This window comes from Caloenas nicobarica, chromosome 1, assembly GCF_036013445.1.
Source record: "Caloenas nicobarica isolate bCalNic1 chromosome 1, bCalNic1.hap1, whole genome shotgun sequence".
Lineage (NCBI taxonomy): Eukaryota > Metazoa > Chordata > Aves > Columbiformes > Columbidae > Caloenas > Caloenas nicobarica.
In genome coordinates this window covers 97,284,061-97,295,959 of record NC_088245.1, presented here as the reverse complement: position 1 = coordinate 97,295,959, position 11,899 = coordinate 97,284,061, and the positions used below count along the sequence as shown (strand labels likewise).

At 46.2% G+C, this 11,899-nt stretch overlaps 1 protein-coding gene across 1 annotated transcript; it reads right to left on the bottom strand.

The window, feature by feature from the left end:
• Positions 1-2,527: 2,527 nt before the first annotated feature.
• On the bottom strand, positions 2,528-3,568 carry LOC135991135 (inositol 1,4,5-trisphosphate receptor-interacting protein-like 1). Its single transcript, XM_065639462.1, has one exon. It carries the CDS (start codon positions 3,566-3,568, stop codon positions 2,528-2,530), a length of 1,041 nt encoding a protein of 346 aa, XP_065495534.1.
• Positions 3,569-11,899: the final 8,331 nt, after the last annotated feature.

Sequence of the window (11,899 nt, the reverse complement as noted above, 5' to 3'; positions counted from 1 at the left end):
AATTAGTGTTTGCTTTATGCCTTACAATATAGCCGACTTACACATTTTGCTGAGCTTAGCAAATACGTCCCTTTGGAAATGCTAAGCATAAATTATATAAATTATGAAGGTTTTATTAGCCCACTTATCCAGGAGATCTGGAAACTAAGAATCTTCATCCAGCTGATCTACAACTGAGATACCACAAGTGTTTAAATTTTGGGAATGGGGGGGAATGTTTATCCAGCCACTTACATGATTTTCCATAAGAGTTATGGGACTAACTGGAGTTTACCCAGCAGGACCTTGCACGGCATTCCCAAAAAGACACAGTCAAAGAGGAAGGATTTGGGAATGGCTAATAAGGGTTTTTTAGCAGGTCATTCCCAAGTGATAAACTCCAGATAGCACTGTTGCCAAGGAAGACATAATATTTTGATGTTCACCCAACACCTCTAAGCTGAAAGGATTTCCATGGCATAAACCAAGTCTTGCTGCTGAAACACATACAGCCAAGCTGGCCTCAAAAGAGATCAGCTTCATCTGAAGAATGCAATGGCCTTTTGCCAAAACACAGAAGAAAGCCAGGTCCTGAAAGGTCCTGTAGACCTCATCAGTAGTGAAAACTGAATTGAAGAATGTGAGATTAATGATTGAAACCGGTAAAATGTCTGGTAAAAAGAGATCTCTTAATATCCTTAAAATTACTGTTAGTATGTGGCCCAGTCTGAGCGGATTATACATCGGAACAAAAATCACTGTTTTTCACTTCCAGAATTTTTGTGACAGAAATCTGGCAGCGCTGTCTCAGTGCTGTTGGAAGCAGAGCCAGCATTGACTCAGGGAGAACCCCTCAGTGAAAGAGCTACTAGAGTTTATTTCTAGATCAGAAGAAAATAGCAACCACACATTATTGAAAACCTATTAAAAAAAACGGAAAAGGTGAAGGTTCTTGTTATAACTTGCTACAGCATGTGTTCCTTGAGGTCTTTAGGGATGACATCTAGTGCCTACATGGCAATTTTAATGCAAAATAACAGTGATGGTTTGTTTAAAATCTTGGTTATGTTTGGACTGGTTCTGAGTCTAATCAAAATGGTGAATGATTAAGTCAAATTTTGCTGGGTGAATATGCTGTTGGTTCACAGAGCTATACTTACAGATACATAAAATGCCATGAAACTATCCAGGTTGTGCTGCAAAAAGATGTTTCTGGAAAATCTAACAAGTATAGGCAAATGTACGTGCCCTGTTGGCTGGCAAACATGGTCACGACACTAGGATGTAACTGGAAGCTCATTTAAATGGAGAGGGCCAGTGGGCACCAGTAAAAGACAAAAACACTCAATGTTTCAGCTATGACTGAAGAGCTGCTTCACTTTCATAACAGCAGCTGCAAAACACAAAACCTGTAAAAACATGAGAGATCTACTTATAAAGCAGGGAGAGCAACAGCAATAGCAAACCAGCTCAACAGGAAGCAGCAGAAGAAAGAAGATCAAAGCAAGCTTCATGAATGCAAAGCAGGTAAAGATGGTTCTAAACAGTTGACACAAGAGTATGGTCTTTCTCTCTTGTCACTTTCAGCTAAAAAAGACAGGATGGTCACACACAGCTTTTATTGTAACAACAGTTTATTTTCAGGGAGGGCAGTGTTTGACCCACTCATTCACACGGCCAGGCCCAACATTCACACATCATACATACGGGCGCAGTTTTCTGGCCTGAGATATCATTCTCGCTGGCCTGGGCTATTACTCCTTACACTCATAAAAAACTGTCCTGGTTTCTCTTTTAGTGAGTTTCCCTGTCAGCTAAAGCCTTCTAAATAACTGCAGTTTTCCTGAAAGTTAGATACATGTTTTGGTAGACATAGCAATGGAATGCAGGGTCCTTGATAATGATGCATCTCGCGAGATGTGCAAGCAGGAGGTGAACTGAAAATTGACCAACTAAAGTATTCCATCCCATTCACGTGATACTTCATATAAAAGTGGGGGATCAAAAGCATCTCGTCCCTTTTTCTTGTGGCCGACATTGGGAGAGGACCTTGCGAATTGTCCCTGCGAACTGAGGCCTAGTGACAGACTGAGTCCAGCTCCGGTTGGCTGCAGAGTCCAGTCCAGGACTTCGGGTGCCGGCCCTACATCTGCCGGAGCAGCTGCCGGGACTTTCAAGATTGGTTTTGTATATTTTGTATTATTTTCTCTATTTTTATTGGCAGCATTAGTAAAACATTTTTAATTTTTCCAACTCTCTTCTCTCTGTCCTTCTTTCCCTCCCAATCACCTGTCCTTAGTGGGAAGCGGGGAGAGGGAGGGGTGAACAGAGGAGAGGGAAGAGAGAGAGGGTTAACAATACATCTGCCACGGTTTTATTGTCACCCCACAATCAAACCACAACAAAAACATACTTCTGTATAACCTGTCCAAGACCCTTTAGCTGGAACCACACGTCCTGCCGTTCCCACAGTGGTGTGGCTTAAGAGGGCCAGCAATGCACTCTCTGGGGTAAAAGGGCATGGAAACGCAGAAATCCACACGGTGTCCTACTTGAGGCTCAGGAAGGACTCGGAGTCATCTAGCGGCACCCCTAAAGTCATCTGAATGGACAGGTTTTCCTGCCCTTTCCATAGGCTGAGCTTGCAGGCACGTGTGGTGGGCAGCACCGTCAGCTGGCAGTGGTGTGACGGAGGTATCAGCTTCCAGGCAGCTTTCACCAACATCTGGAACCAGCGGGTGGTTTTCTCGATGTCCAAGTATGAGTTGGTGCAAAGGGTGTTGAGGAGGCTGGGGCCTTGACTTTTCAGCTTATCCTCGCTGTGGTGGAGAAAGCACAACATGTCCCCCACCAGCCGCTCCCTCTTGCACATGCACTGGAGCTGCACACGGAGGCAGGAGTCGCTGGTCAGCACGTCCTTCGCGGTGTCCGTCTCCAAGCAGAAGGCATGGCCGGGGGGAGGCTGCAGGGGCACAAGCAGGTGGTAGAGGACATTGTCCTCCCTGGCACTCCACCCTTCGTAGACACAGCCCACCATGATGGCTGGCTGCAGTCGTGGCTTGAAGGTCTTCCCGGAAAGTCGCTGGCAGGTACTAAGAAGCTCCTCTACCAGGTCCTCCACCAGCCTGAACTTGTCAGCCATGTACGGTGCTGGCCACCGGATGTGATCAGCCACACATCCAGCCAGATCCCCAATGCCTCCATAGTCATCATCATTGTCATCTTCTTCTGCCTCTTCATCATCCTCATCTTGACTTCCAGGGCTGCCTTGCTGGCAGCTGCTTTCTGACTTGTGGCTCCTCTTTCTGGTTCTCCAGCAGAGCCACAGGAGCAGGAGCAAGGCTCCTGCCCCAAAAGCAGACACCCAGAAGCACCATTGCTGGGAGGCAACAAGGAGCAGGACTTCCTTGGCCACCCCGTTCTGCTCCAGGGTCTGCACCAAATCTTGTAGCAGCTGAGTCATCTTGCAGCTCAGCTGCCGTACGAGCTGCTGCACGGGCTTGTGCATGTCCCAGTGCAGCTTGTCACTCATCTGTAGAATGTTCTGGACAAAGCCCAGCACAGCCAGGATGAGGAACACGAGAGCCATGGCCTGCAGGACAGGGAAGAGAAGGAGTCTCAGTGGGGCTGAGCAGGAGGGAGCTCGTGGTGGGGGGACCCAACGCGGGAGCCACAGCAACCTGGGGGCAGAAAGGGAGAGGGGACAATGGAGCTGGGATGCACCCATGCCCGCTGTGTCACTGTGCTCAGCCCAAGGTTCTCCACCAAGCAGCTGGACCCTCACTCCAGTCTGAGACCCCCCTCCCCAGGGTTTGGCGTTTCTGTCCCAACCCTTGTTCAGCCCGGCCCCCCATGTGTGCACCCACCACTGGCCCAGGCTATGCTGTAGCCACCCTGCCTCTGGTGCCCCTGGTGACTGCCCTGGCCATTGTGACCCGTCCCCTGTGCTGTCACAGGAGCTCCAGGGGCTGGAGCAAACATTCCCCTGCAGCCCATGGAAAGGACTGTGGTGTGAAGCAGCTATTTACCTGCAGTCCGTTGGAGAGATCGTGGTAGAGCAGCTATTTCCCTATAGCTCATGAAGAGAACCACGGTGGAGCTTGTCCTGGTTTTGTTAAAAACAAGACTAGTTTCTCTTTTAGTGAATTTTCCTTTCAGCTAAGTTATTCTAAGTAACTGCACTTTTCTGAAGTTGGCTACATGTTTTTGCAGACAATAGCAATGGAATGCAAGGTCACTGATAAGAATGCACGTCCTGTGAGAGGGGCGTATTTGCAAGGAGGGGCGAACAGAACAGGTGACTAAAACTGACCACCTAAGTACTCCGTCCCATCCACGTCATAACACCATATAAAAGTGAGAGATCGTGAAGGTCTCGCTCTCTTCAACTATGTCCGGCATCTGAAGAGGACCCTGCCTGTTGTCCCTGCGATCTGAGGCCTGGTTCCAGTGAATCCTGAATCCAGTTCAGGTTTGCTGCGGAGCCCAGCCCAGGACTTCTGGGTGCCTGCCCTGCAGCTGCTGGAGCTGGCTCTGCTGTCGGGCAATGCTGAGCTGTGCCGGGAAATTCAAGATTGGTTTCGTATATTTTGTATTATTTTCTCTATTTTATTAGTAGCATTAGTAAAGCATTTTAAACTTTTTTTTCCAACTTGCAAGTCCCTTTCTCTTTTCCTCCTATTGCCTTTCTTTGGTGGGGAAGGCTGGGGGGACGGAGGTTGACAGAGGGCATCTGCCACGGTTTATAGTTGCCCTGCAATTAAACAGTGACAAGCTAATTTTCTAAACGAAAAAGAATGCCATTTGAAAACAAATTTCAAAATTTTACTTAGAGAACCTTCTAGGGGAAGTTTTATTTTATTTAAAACTAATTGCTTAGCTTGACCTTTATTCACGAAAACATTTATTTCCCCTATTATCTGTCTCTTCATAAAAATTGCCGTATTCTTTATTCTTTTACAAAATGAATATTTCTCTTGCCTGCAAAGATTCCATGACTTATGTCCTAATTCTAGGGTTTGCTTCGGCCAAATTTCTTCGAGGCAAATTTACAGCAGTTTTAATTATCATGAGATTAACTTAAAAATTACTGAGGAAGTATTTCCCCTTCATGTTGCTTTTATATAGCATGTATATAACAAGAATTCCTACTTCTCTCTGATTTTATTATTTTTGTCTAGAGATAGTCAGCAGGATTGTGCAAGAGAGGGCAAAGAGAAAAGCTACCAATTTTTTAATTCTGAAATATTAAATAAAGAGGGTCCCAGGAAAGTATTCCACTACAGGCATCTTTCATTTGCCCAGTGAAACTCTTTCTCAGCACATCACCATAGGTTTCACTGACCTCGGTAATATTATAAGGGTCATATTTTCCCATGGATGGATTGTTCTGAAACAATTTCTCCAGTGTGTTAGGCACACTGGCTGCTCTTTGGCATCAGGCATGCGTATCCTCTTGGCTTATTTCAAATATTTCAAAAACTATAGAGATTTGGAAGTTTAAACTCTGAACTGGAATGGAAAATTTATGGTGAAAGTGAACCAAGCTATTGGGAGTTAAGGGCAATTTTGTTGTTTCTGTCTACCATCTCTAGGCAATGATGAATCATGAAGGCCTCTACCTCTTCAAAGATATCAGAGAGGCCGTGAGAAATAGTGCATATAAAAGAAACCACAGATCAGTAAACAGCAAAAGGACAACATGCTGTCAAATCAAAGTCTCTGACCCCTGATGCTAGTAAAGGAGATCAGGCCTCAAACTGAACTTACATCACTGTGAGGCAAAAAGGCCCCAAGGAGATGACCCCAAAAGGTGATAGACCCCCCACCCTGTCGGGCAGAGGGGGGAGACCTGGGACGGCCCCTGCCCTGTCGCTGTCAGGCAGAGGCAGGGAACCAAAAACATGAGGAGGGTTGGAAGCAAGTTCCAGTTCGGCATCACGGGCAATCCGCCTGCCTGCCTGCTTTGCTTCCCCAGGTGCTCCTCTGTAATAGGTTTGAGGCCCTGGATCTTGAAGGAGAGGTAGGTGAGAATGTGGTGCAAGGCCTGCCTGTGAGGCCACATAAGAAGAGGCAGGTGACTCCACATCTCAAGACTGCCTCTGATAAGAAAGAAAGAAGGGTAATTGTAGTAGGCGATTCCCTTCTGAGACGGACAGAGGGCCCAATATGCAGAGTTGACCCTCATCATAGGGAAGTTTGTAGCCTACCTGGAGCTCGGATCAGGGACATCAACAGGGCGCTCCCCAACCTGGTGCACCCAACGGACTATTACCTGCTGCTGATCTTCCAGACAGATGGTGAGGAAGCTGCATCCCGCAGTCTGAGGGAAATGAAGAAAGATTTCAGGGCCTTGGGATGAATGGTGAAAGAGTCTGGGGCTCAAGTTACCTTCTCTTCCCTCCTTCCATTTTCGGGCAATGATGTGGGGTGGAATAGAAAAATTAAGTCCGTAAATGATTGGCTTCGGGACTGGTGCTACAGGCAGGGCTTTGGGTTCTTTGATAACGGCTGGTTTTATAAGACACCAGTCCGGACAGTGATACGTGGGAAAAGTTTATCCCACAGGGGTAAAAAGATGCTGGGACAGGAATTAGCAGGGCTCATTTGGAGGGCTTTAAACTAGATTTGAAGGGGGATGGGGTTGTAGCTGGGCTTGCACCAGTGGGGCAGCACTCTAGAATTGATGAAGACCGAGAGGCCCCCCATACCCCTAGGGTGAAATCGGTGTACTCGGTTCGCTCCCTGAAGTGCCTGTACACCAATGCGCGCAGCATGGGGAATCAGCAGGAGGAGTTAGAAACCTGCGTTCGGTCAGGAGATTATGATCTGGTGGTGATCACAGAGACATGGTGGGACAGCTCACATGACTGGAATGTGGTCATGGATGGCTATGTCCTTCTCAGGAAAGACAGGCCAGCCAGGCGTGGTGTTGGAGTTGCTCTTTACGTGAGAGAGCAACTACAGTGTATTGAGTACTGTCCAGGCACGGATGAGGAGCGAGTTGAGAGTCTGTGGGTGAGAATTAAGGGGCAGGCTGGCAGGGGTGATACTGTTGTGGGTGTCTATTACAGGCCACCAGATCAGGGTGAGGAAGTTGATGAGGCCTTCTACGGGCAGCTGAGCGTGGCCTCACAGTCACAGGCTCTGGTTGTTGTGGGGGATTTTAACTACTCTGATGGTTGCTGGAAGGACTACTCAGCCGGCCAGCCTCAGTCTAGGAGGTTCCTCCAGTGCATTGATGATAACTTCCTCATGTAAATGGTGGAGGAGCCAAGTAGGAGAGGAGCGCTGCTGGATCTCATCCTCACTAACAAGGAGGGTCTGCTTGAAGCAGTAAAGGTGGAGGGCTGCCTTGGTTGCAGGGACCATGAGACCTCATAGTTTTTTACCTTCCATCTATGCTATTTAATCTGTAGCAAACTATGAAAAGACAACATGTTTCTTGCTTGTTCTTTGTTTTGAAAATAGAGGTACTTTTGAAGTCTCACACTCAGTTGTTCTTGTTTTCACTTTTCTTTATGTGCTGGCTGCATCCCTTAAGGTGTCAAGTAAGCCCAGTATCTGCTTTCTATGTCTCTCTTTATGCATCATGTTATATCTATTTGTGGGTTGTTTTGTTGTTTTATAAAGAAAACTTTGTAAGTCTGTAAGGCTTCAGCAATATGCATACCTGAATATGCATACACTGCTGGCCCACCCTGTCCTCCAAGGTCTGTAAGGAAAAATTCCACAGAGTCAGAATTTTATATAATATTCTGCTTTGTAGTCAAAATAATCCTTTAGGTGCATCAGAACTGTGCAATGATCTTTGCAGAAGCTGATGATAACAGTGCAATTAGAAGACTGGCAATATGCATTCTGTTTCAGCCTGTGACACCCTTCAGTGGACATTTAACTGCACATTAAATCCTGATTTTTAAGCAGGACTTTAATATAACAGCAAATTCCTCAAATTACCCCAACTATTCTACTGTCTTCTTTCCATCAATCAACTTGGTACCCTTACAATTTCTTTATCTGCACTCTTCTATCCTGTTTTTAATTTACGACTACATCAAACCTTTATCGGTCTCACACAAAAGTCTGTTTGATACTCTTAACCAAGGCCCTGAAATGTCTATTTAAACATACATCCAACTAACAGGAAGTGCAAACCATTATAAATTGCAGACTTAATGTCAGTTTCAGCAGTTTTTGAAATCTGTCCTACATTATATTCAGTTGTGAAACTCTACCAAGTTAAGAACTGCGAGTAAGAAGTTATGGTGCACTTAAAAAACTATAGTGTAGTAGAAAGTTATCAGATGACCTCCTTCCTGTTAAGGATAAAGATCAGGTACAATATCTTCCTGTTGCTTTTCAGAGGTATTTTTGTGTAACTTCTGATGTAAATCATGAGCTTATAGCCTCCTCTGGTATTCAGTCACTTGAATTGATTTTTGCATGACCATAAAGGCAGGTCTTACTCTTTACTGATAGCTCAGCATTCACATTAGTCTCATACACCCTAAAGCTAGTGTTAAAAGTATAGCCACAATGTGTTTATAAGTTTTCTGTAACCCACTCCATCCAATTAATTATTTCTCTAGATACGCTGAAAATTAAAAAAAACTTAAAATCTTAACTACTACTTCAAACAAAGTTCAGACTGGTGGAATTTATCCTGTGCTTTGCTGGTAACAGAGGTGACTGATGAAATGATGGGACACCTGACTAGTCTGATGCATGAAGCATGAACCTCACATAGTTGGCTTGTCTAATAGTCCACTGCACCCTGACATGTTCCACCTCATGCATTTGTTCTCCTGCCCTTGAACCCTGCTTGACAAATTGGCCCATCAATTGAGGTTGAGAAGATGGGGAGAGAATGTCTGCTCAGAGAAATTTTTCTACAGGACACAGGGTTCAGCAAAAGACTAGCACTGTAATTCCTACTCCAATGTGTGACTGGACACATGTTTAGATGACATTACAAATATGACCTAATCCTATGGGCAAGGGAGAACTTAAGTGAAATACATCTAGTTCATAGCAGTGTGACCTGGAAGGACAGCTGGGTGGGAAGTGACAATTACAACATAAAGATCAAGGCATATAAACTGTTGAGCTTCCTGACATTAAATCTTATTTTAAAAAATTGTTTAAATCTACTTTTAGAGAGGGCCTTTTTGCTTTCTCCCTGTGCAGCGCTACCTCCCCCAGCTGAAATTAAATACCAAGCCTTGCTACTGTAAATTGGCAAAACGAAAATAGAAATTATGCCTATGATGAGGGAAAGAAAAAAAATTGTGGCGTTAAAGCCTTTTATAACTGAGGCAGCGCAGATGTTATACATTTGTCCCAGCCCGTGTATCCTGTTTTGAAAACCAGCCACAGATTTCTGGTTCAACAGCAACAGAGGGTATACTTTCATTGCCTTGGGACTTTAGGGTATGTGGCTCTTCCCTCAATTCTTGATGCCTCCAAGGGAATGGATCAGTGAATTGACCTGGGTTAAAACTCCTGGCAAAACAGAAACAAGACTATTTTTAACCTGGATCTATTCCCCGACATGGTTCACTGTGTTGCTCCACAAACAGTGCAGCTAAGGGTGTGGTGCGAGGGGAAATGGGCTTGGATGGGGCAGCCGGGAAGCAGGAAACCTTTCAGACAGCGCTGTCATTAAAGCCCGTGTTTCATGGTACTCAGCTTGTCATGAGGCAGCTGTTGAGATCTGGAATCCTTCTTCCTGCAAAAATCTCTTTTTTTTTTTTTTTTCTGATGAGGTGCTGAAATGGTTGGCTGCCACACTCCTCACACTGCAGAGGGCACAGGTGACACACGTATGTTCCCATCAATGCTGCAAAGCCTGGAGCTTCCCCTCTGAAACAGTGATTGAAGTGATAGCACAGGAATGCTTAAATATATAGGACTTAAGTGGTAACCACAGTTACATTGTATAAAGAACACTTGAAGCCTTAATATCTAATAATTTTGTTTAAATGCCATTCACAGTATTCCAACTATTAATTGCTATTGTACATACCATCGCAGTGTCTACTGACTGTGTAGACCTTTCATTAACATTCAGGACAACAAATTATGGCTCAAAATATTATTTGGCTATGTCGACTAAAAAGACTGCTGCTAATCTAAAGTAGGAAACACACACAATGCAGAGGAGATGCAGCAACACCAGTGAAGTTTTACAGACTTTTGCTTTGGATGTTTAGTACGTTACAGCTTTGTAAGAAAGGCCCTGGAGCAGAGCCCCTCTGAGTTGATGATACTCATGCTGAGCACCTGCCCACAAATGCACTGAGCCCATCACTTCCTTGCAGTTGTGCATCTGAACCCTGAGGTAAGATTTAGCCTGCCTGGGTAAAAGCATACTAGTGTTTCTTAATACACTATAAGAACATCAATATTATTTTACTATTCTTAGGATTATGAAATTATACCTACTGCTATATTTGTACACAATTCTTCACATTATGTTCATACATTAAATATATTTTAACTTAAAAAGGACATTTCTGTGGCCTTCTTTCTACCCCTCCTCCTGATTCATTGGCTACTCCTTTTGTTGTTGCCAATATAAATGTTTTAATGGAGAAGAGGAATAAAAAAATTGGCAGGGAGTATACAGTCCAACATTTGTTGATGAGATCAAGCAAGACAAAGGCCAGCAACAAAGGACAGGACAACTGCAGCAAAGTGGGGGCTGTTACAAGAATTGGTCAATAATAACACTTCCCACTGATCTGGCTAGTTTCTTTCGAGAAGGAAGGTCATGGCCAGGCTGTTGTCCTTATAGCCCTATAAAACCATATGGAGGGACAAAAGCATTTTAAGCTGCTCAGCAAATGTTTGACATAGGACTAGGACAAAACTGGTTCCTTACTCCACTCCTGATGTTCACGCTCGTGTCCTCTGTACCAAATATGCACCAATGGCGGTCTATCCAGCTGTGCACATGCAGAGGTTCAGGTAGGGAGGAGGAACCCAGCGGCCTCGGAAGGGCGTGCTGCCAGCCGGGCCTGTTGCTGCAGGCTGGCCTCAGCAAGAGGCTGCGATGGTGTCTCTTAAACAACACGCACTAAAGAAGCACAAGTGAAAGGCTCACAAGGTGGCTGGTGCGGCGTGGAGCGCAGAGCCCTTGGGAAAGCCCGAGTGATGGAGCATCCAACTTTCACCGACTTCAGATCCTCCTCACTCCCAGGAGACATGCTGCATTTGGGTTTGCTGAAATGAGTTCTGCAATGCAGAGCCAGCCCCAGTTCCTCATTTAGATGGCTACTGGTGGCCAATTTCTCACCCACGGTGACCGTGCCTTTATCACAGAATCATAGTGTTGGAAGGGACCTTCAAAGGCCATCTAGTCCAACCCCCTGCAATGAGCAGGGACATCTTCAACTTGATGAGGTTGCTCAGAGCCCCGTCCAGCCTGGCCTGGAATGTCTCCAGGGATGGGGCATCTGCCACCTCTCTGGGCAGCCTGGGCCAGTGTTTCACCACCCTCACTGTAAAACATTTCTTCCTCGTGTCTACCCTGAATCTCCCCTCCTTTAGGTTAAAACCATCACCCCTTGTCTTATCGCCACAGGCGCCGCTAAAAAGTCTGCCCCCCGCTTCTAAAGACAAGTGACATTTCCGTGAAGGGAAGATGCTGCAGAAGGGCACCCGGAGGGCTCAGCAACCCCATGCGACACCGACCCCCGCCCAGCCCCTCAAGCCGGCCAGGCGGCACCAGCAGCGCCCCCGCCCGCTTCCCGCCCCGCGCATGCGCCCTGCCCACCTCCCCCCTCCGAAATCCCCGGCGGCGGGAGGGCGGCTCTCGCGAGAAGTGCTGACCGGCCGGCGCTGTGAGCGGAGGTGTCGCCCCCTCCTTCAGCACCCGCCCCACTCCCCTCCTCCTCCTCCTCCTCCTCCTCTGCCG